The sequence below is a fragment of the Populus trichocarpa genome, chromosome 4 (assembly GCF_000002775.5).
Source record: "Populus trichocarpa isolate Nisqually-1 chromosome 4, P.trichocarpa_v4.1, whole genome shotgun sequence".
In the NCBI taxonomy this organism is placed as follows: domain Eukaryota; kingdom Viridiplantae; phylum Streptophyta; class Magnoliopsida; order Malpighiales; family Salicaceae; genus Populus; species Populus trichocarpa.
In genome coordinates this window covers 22,118,641-22,126,161 of record NC_037288.2, presented here as the reverse complement: position 1 = coordinate 22,126,161, position 7,521 = coordinate 22,118,641, and the positions used below count along the sequence as shown (strand labels likewise).

Below are 7,521 nucleotides of genomic sequence, written 5' to 3'. Positions count from 1 at the left end.
CTTCCAAGAAGCTTCAATCCCGTCCAGCTTCCTTCAAGTTGAAAAACCATCTATTATACTGATCAATTACCATGTTTAATATATATTATGTGACTAAAACGGTACGTGTCATTGTTTTTGTGGAATTTTAAGAGATAAAATTCCATATCAAGTTTGAAATTAAATAGGACCCTCTCCTCCGCATAAGAGAAAACTCCCCTAGATTTTTCTTGCTCTATAATAAAGAATTCAAGTTGCAAATATGACATTGGAAATCATGATCAATATTTCTACTTTTACTCTTATTTTTACTTTTAAGACTTTTGTCTAATTATAATAACGAATCGATCAGCTTCATGTCCACTACTTCCTTTGAGAGGCATTGCTTCTTCTTTTTCTACCTGTCAAGAAATTAAGGCCAAGGAGTTCTTCTCCAAGGAGTTGTTGGAAGAAACTTCAACCCAAAATATTGCAGAGAAATTATATGACGTTAAGATAGAGTTTGGTTCGTATATGTGTGTGTGTGTGTGTGTGTATAAAAAAAATAAAAAATAGTAAAAAGAGCACTTTTTTGGAAAAAGAAAGAAATATTAGAGCAGAACGTAATTAATTCCATCAAGGCACTGTCCTTTCAAAAGTGACAAAATCTAATCTTCAACAGATTTTCATCTCAAATTTTGAGTTGGAAGACTCCAAGCTCTCTATCATCAAATATATACTGTAGCTGTCCAGGTTAGTTTTCTTACATGGATAAAAACATCATCGTATAGAGGTCGGCTTTGATTCTTCCATCCTCTATTTGTGGATTTTCATGCGGCTGCCTAAATGACCCTATCTAGCCAGCTAGCATCAACAAAAACATCTATATTGTTCACTAAAAACATGTAACGTTTATCTTTCTGGTATGTCTTCTAAGAAAGCTTAGGAACACTGGCACTTTTAGAAGGATTTATATATTTTTATTTTTACTTTTACTTTTTCATTTTTATGTCCTACAAAATCGAGAAGTGTCCCTCCAAACTGGTTTCTGGGCCACTAGTTTTCATCCATCCCTGTAAAGAAATGTTGCAGTTCACTATAGCAAACTCTGTGACATTTGGTTGCCTATTTTTGCATTCATGACAAACTGTGGCAATAGCTATAATGAGTCATCAAGTCAAAAGAATGGCATTGATGAGTCAGTTCCAAGAACCTGATCAGATAAATTGAATATCATGCTTCGATGGCCCAACAACATATAGGTTCAACTGTAAAAAATATTTTTTGAGTCAGCAAACCATTCTTTTTAAGGTAACTAATTAGTTACTATACTGAACTAGCTGGGATGGTTAACGTAAAGATTACTGAAAAATATTAACTAGGGTGCATTGGCTAATTAATTATTTTCCACAAAGTCTCATGCATGCATGGTTCCATTAATTTACTAGCACCATGTTTAATACTGCAGGAAACACTAATAAGCACACATTAATTTCATTCCAGTGATAATTGAATTGAAAAAAAGGAGACAGTGTGTTCCTTATCAAAACTGCACAACACCTCTTCAAATAAATAATCCACAATAATATTATTGATAGAACTAAATGAGGTAACATTGGAACTTGTTTCAAAATCAGAGCATGTACAGGAATAAATGATATCATGAAGATCTAGAATGGTGTGTATATAAGAAGAGTTTATTTATGTATGCATGTATGACTTGTTAACTAGCAAGTTGAAGCCAGGTAGTTATATTTATCTACCAATAATTAGTCTAGGGTTTGGAAAATGTCACAATCCACAGGCCTGTAGCTATCAATTCATTTCCTGTTGAATTTCTAGTAATAAGACTTAGCTAGGATGCCTTTGAAAAATGTAGAGAGAGAGAGGGAGCTAGAGAGGAGGATGTTTTATTTAGGGCACCTAAAAATTTCAAGATGGAAAGTTCTATTAGCCTTGCTTATATTTTAGAGCACTAGTTGGAAACTGGTTGAACTTGTCTATCATTTTGACTTGTGTGTATATGACTATATGTTCGAAAAGAGGAGGACTAATATTTTTTTGTTTTACTTGTCTATACCCCACTCCAAGTCTATAATTAAAAGGCTCAACAGACCTCCACCAGTTTTTGTAGGAATTGAGACCTATTGGAGTTCCTCACAGTGTAGAGAGGATATCCAAGACGAGATCTTGAGAGAGAGAGAGAGAGAGAGAGAGAGAGAGAGAGAGAGATGGGAAGGGCTCCTTGTTGTGACAAGGCAAATGTGAAGAAGGGGCCATGGTCACCAGAAGAAGACTCGAAGCTTAAAGAGTACATAGAGAAATATGGGACTGGTGGCAATTGGATTGCTCTACCTCAAAAAGCTGGTAAGATCACCACTAACAATTAGGATCAAACCATTTCCTCTTTCTCTCTCTTTCTAATGGTTGTTTTTACATGGTTTTTGATGATCAGGGCTTAAGAGATGTGGCAAGAGTTGTAGACTGAGATGGCTAAACTATCTGAGACCCAATCTTAAACATGGTGAATTCTCTGATGAGGAGGATAGGGTAATCTGCAGCCTATTTGCAAGCATTGGAAGCAGGTGCATTGATTTTCACTTTAAAGGACTTCTTGATCCTTATTTTGCGTCTTTCTCTTAATTTGATCCATAATTTCTACTCAAATCACACAATTTCTTTGCTTATATCTCTTAGTATATGTGTTTTTTGGTTTCTTTTCTTTTCCACAAGTATCATCTGTGAAGTTATATATATTGAGGCAATTTATCTAAAAACAGCTAGCTCGGGAAGAAAAAGGTTGAAAGACAGAAAATTCTAGGTTGTTTTTCCTTTTAACTGAAGAAAACCATCCTGCACAAATAAAGAATCTGCCTATTTTTTGGATAATTTCTATGCATGCATGCCAAGTTAGGAGTCTACATCAATACCTACTTACAGCTGCTAAATGCGTACTTAGAGTTTCGTTCTTATGCAACCTATTTTCCCTTAACATGCAAATTGCAGATGGTCAATAATAGCTGCTCAGCTACCAGGAAGGACAGACAATGATATTAAGAATTACTGGAACACCAAGCTCAAGAAGAAACTCATGGCCATGGCTCCTCAATCTCAAAGAAAACCCCCAACATTCCAATCTCCTCATCAAACTCCACCATTGTCTCATTCACTGCCATCCATGTATAAGGACTCTGGTGGTTCTTTCTCTTATTACTCCCAAAACAGATCATTCACTGGCTTTGAGCCCATTTCTCAAATTCCGTCTAGTCTTTTAAGCACCAACAGTGTTTCTCTAGCCACAAACTCTTTACTTTTCCAAACCACCCAAGAGGGCTTGTTCAGTCCCATGCAATACTATCATCCAGTGAAAGATAATTACATGGTGTTTGGTAGTGAAGCAAGTTGCAGTTCTAATTCTGATGGGAGTTGCAGCCTGATAAGCTATGGAAGAGAGATCAAACAAGAAGACATGGGATTTCACAGCTTGATGTCGTCAAATGGGTATGGAGATCAGAACCAGAAGGTCATGCTTGGTAGTGGTAACAATGGAGTTGAAATTTTGAACCAATGGGTAGAGAAGCCAAATGGGAATATTGGAGAAACCCCATCAGACTATGATTTCATTGAGGACGTTAAGCAACAGGTTAGCAGTAGCGGTAATCATAACGATGTTAATGGGAGTAATAACAATGACAACCTGCTCATTGATGAAAACAAGACGCCGGAGACGGTCATGTACCACTACTACTACTGAATGAAATGATATATATGGACTGACTGTAAGTAAAATCAAGAAAGATTTGACGGGGTAAGGTGGAGAGATTTCAGACAAGACTTCGAATTCCTGGGGGATTGTGTTGTTTTATCTGATGAAATATATGAAACATTTCTTCTTTTGACAGTACATGGGTTTGTAAAGACCTCTCTTTTCTTTCCTTGTTCTCTGCATTCTTTTTTTGGGATAGGTGATAGATCTAGGTATAGATGATGATGATTATGATGATGTAGTTATGTGTATGTACGGTCCTCACTCACTTGCAAACCACCCCCCCAAATCACGATAAAGACTTGTAAAAACCAGGAAAAAAAAAAAACATGAATTTGATGCGCAAGTGTAAGTAGTGCGACAGCTTAAAAAAATAGATTTTACGAAAGTATAAAGCTATTAGTTATAGATTTTTTTAATATGATCCATTACACAATTATGAATATTAACTAAACGGGATTGAACAGACCCTGAACCAACCATGCATCATTCTTCTCCCTTCTTAAAGCTTTTTACATTCCTACTTCAAAGAATATTGACAGAGTTCTTGAGCGTCCTCTAGTTTTGATTTACATATAGGGTGACCATCATGCTATGTATAATACACACACGCGCTTCATGAATAGGTTATTCTGTCCAGCAAATTGGATTTTCATTGATGCTGTATGAAGGGGTAATTGTGGCCAATATAGATTATGAGAGGAAATTGTGTAGGATGTATATAAATAGAAAGGGTTGATAGGCTTAATATACATAAATAGAAAAGATTTGGCTAACTCATTCCTATTATTCTCAACTTAGATTGTTCACTTCTTTGGCAGGGACTTTGATTGAAGAGCCCAGAATCTATTAGTATAAAAAAAAAGCTAGCTAGCTACGTCTGACTGAAGGTGGGAGCTGGCCTACTATAGTTTTTTAAAACAGGAGAGATGATGGTGGGAATTTTGGATTTTTGTGGAGGCAAAAGCTTTTAAAAATGGAGTAATAAATTATCAAAATCTCAGTCTCCCTTAACACAATCCCCATTATTTATTATACATGCTTCCTTTATTTATCTTCCCATGGTCCCGTCTCTTTATTTTATACAAATACATTTAATTTGCATTGATAAATAACATTTAATTTCAATATGTTCATAGGTACATATAATAATGTGTGTATTATTTATTTTTATTTAATTTAATAGAAAATCTGACAAATTTTAGACTACAAGTTGAACAAACGTCTCTCTGTCATTTTAATGTTTCCTGTAGACCCCGGCTTTTACATGAACGAAAGTTAAGCACACCCGCAATGCTCATATGTATTATGTACAGCTTGTTAGAGTTGAAGGAAAGCATTCTGACAATTGAACGTCCTTAATATTCTAATGCATATAGCAGAGGTGCCAAGATTTGGACCTAGTGGTTTTATATATATATATATATATATATATATATATATTATTGTGGAATAGTTGTTGAGAGTTTCTTATAGAATATGTTCTAGCTCTTGTTGTATATATATTTATATTTTGAGGAATAGTTGTTGAGAGTTTCTTGTAGGGTATGTTCTGGCGTTGTTCCATAGAATACGATCATAATAGGAAGCATGGAATAAATATTTTGTATATTAAAGGACTTGAAAGGAAAAGTAGAAAAGGCAGCAAATTGCTCCTTGTTACTTGAGATGATAATTTATAAGAATCTTTACTTGAGTAGTGACAAAAACTAAAAACACGAAAAGAATGTATATTTCATTCAATATTACAATGATTATATATACATGGATAGACCTAAGAAGCCGTACATTAAATGGTGAATATCTTGTGCCTATAAAAGTAGGATTACAAGATATTGAGATCAACTCAAAATATCTTATCAAAAAATGACTCCATAAATTGTGAGAAATTAAATCTCAACACTTCCTTTTAAGTTGGAGCATGAATATCGAGAATGTTCAACTTGCTCATGAATTTCTTAAAAATGTTTCCTCATATGACCTTAGTGAAGATATCAGCCAGTTGAAAATAGGAGGGAACAAATGGCATATGATATTTTAGTGAATCCCTTTGCTACGTACTAGACGTGCTTTGTATTATTCCACTGAGCCATCTGATTTATACTTGATTCAAAAAAACCCATTTGTTGCCTATGAAATGATAATTGGGAGAAAATAAAACCAGGGACCATGTATTTTATTTTTCAAGAGTGGTGAGCTTAGTTTTCATTGCTACATGTCACTTTGGAACACGTAGTGTCTGTTCATATATTGTAGGTTCAAGAGTGCTAGAAATTATGTTAAGAAATAATTAATAAGAAGGAGATAATAACTGATATGAGATAAAGTTGGATAACTAATATTTGGTACCTGACCGAGAAGAGGATGGCTTGCTCATGGTTGTTGAGTAAAATGACGTACCAACCTAGCCACAATAAAAGTCATGAAGAAGAACAGAGGGTTGTTAAGGTTAATCGTTGTGATGAAGAATACGAGCAAGTGTGTTTGAGGTAGGAGAATGAGAAGATAATGAAGAGAGAATGTGTGTTGAGTTTGATGATGATGGTGATAAATCATGAAAAGAGGGAGATGAAAGGGAATTAGGTATCTTGGGTGATGAGTGAGAGGTAGATGATGGAATTGGAATTGGAATAACATTTAAGTCAAAAGATATAGTTAGTAGAGAGGTTAAAGGTGAAAAATTGGATGGAGTGAGAGTGGAAAAAGGAAATGTATTTTCATGGAAAATAACATCACGTCTAGTGAAGAACTGTCAAGTGGTAAGATCACAAACTTGGTAAGCTTTTTGGCTCAAAGGATATCCAACAAAAATGCATCGATAAGCTTTTAGTGAACATTTGGCCAAAGGCTGTAAGTTGGTGGCATAATAGAGAAAGCTAAAAGCACGTAGATGTGTATATGTGGGAGGTTTGCCAAATAAAAGTTTATATGGCAATTTATGGTTCAAAACGGGGGTGAGAAGTCGATTTATAAGATAAGTGACAGTGAGTAAGCTTTCACCCCAAAATTTCAATGGTAAATTGGTTTTGAATCTCAAGGCATGACCAATATTGAGAAGGTGTTTATGTTTTTGTTCAACAACACCATTTTGTTAAGGTGTGTGTGGACATGAACTTTGGAACATGATGTCGAGAGTAGAGAGAAATGACTTTAAATAGATGAATTCTATATCATTATCACTCCGTATAGTTTTAACTTGATAGTTAAATTGAGTGTTAACAAAAGTGATGAGTATCATTAACAAGCCTTATGTTTCATATTTGAATTTCATTAGAGAAATTCAGGTAAAACGGGTGCAGTCATCCATAATAGTTAAAAAAATAATATGCACTAGAGTATTTTTCAATTTTATATGGACCCCAAATATCACAGTCTATAAGATCAAAAGAATAAGTACTTTGAATAGAACTTATTGGAAAAGATAACTTTGTTTGTTTTACCAAAGGACAAAACATCACATGAATGTTGAAAATCATAAACAAAATATAGAATTAGTTTTGACAGAAACTAAGAAGGCAATTTGGATAGATATCTCAATCTTTTATGTCAAATAGCTTCTAATGGGAAAGATACTCGATAAGAGATTGGTGAAAATGGATGCAACTTTGATTGTGGTATAAGATAGTATATCCCTTACTCTGCTTCCTTGGGCCAATCAGACTCTAGAGCATATGAAAAGAATAATTAAGATTGTGTAATTGTAGCCATCCAGCGTAAAAATGATGGATCGTGTGAAAAGCTTATCTAGAAAAAAAATAGCTTAAAATTTTTTTTGTGGTTCTTTTATTCAAGTATTC

The 7,521-nt window shown here is 34.5% G+C and overlaps 1 protein-coding gene across 1 annotated transcript; it reads left to right on the top strand.

Moving 5' to 3' along the window:
* The first annotated feature begins 2,068 nt into the window (after window positions 1-2,068).
* On the top strand, window positions 2,069-3,862 carry LOC18098238 (transcription factor RAX2). Its single transcript, XM_024599230.2, has 3 exons — window positions 2,069-2,325; window positions 2,414-2,543; window positions 2,965-3,862. The coding sequence occupies exons 1-3, from the start codon at window positions 2,190-2,192 to the stop codon at window positions 3,710-3,712; spliced, it is 1,014 nt and encodes a 337-aa protein (XP_024454998.2). The 5' UTR covers window positions 2,069-2,189; the 3' UTR covers window positions 3,713-3,862.
* The last annotated feature ends 3,659 nt before the right edge of the window (window positions 3,863-7,521 follow it).

Coding starts and splice junctions, on each gene's coding strand:
- LOC18098238 (XM_024599230.2), top strand. CDS start 2,190: ATGGGAAGGGCTCCTTGTTGTGACAAGGCAAATGTGAAGAAGGGGCCA. Junction 2,326..2,413: donor TGCTCTACCTCAAAAAGCTG/GTAAGATCACCA, acceptor TTTGATGATCAG/GGCTTAAGAGATGTGGCAAG. Junction 2,544..2,964: donor TTTGCAAGCATTGGAAGCAG/GTGCATTGATTT, acceptor TGCAAATTGCAG/ATGGTCAATAATAGCTGCTC.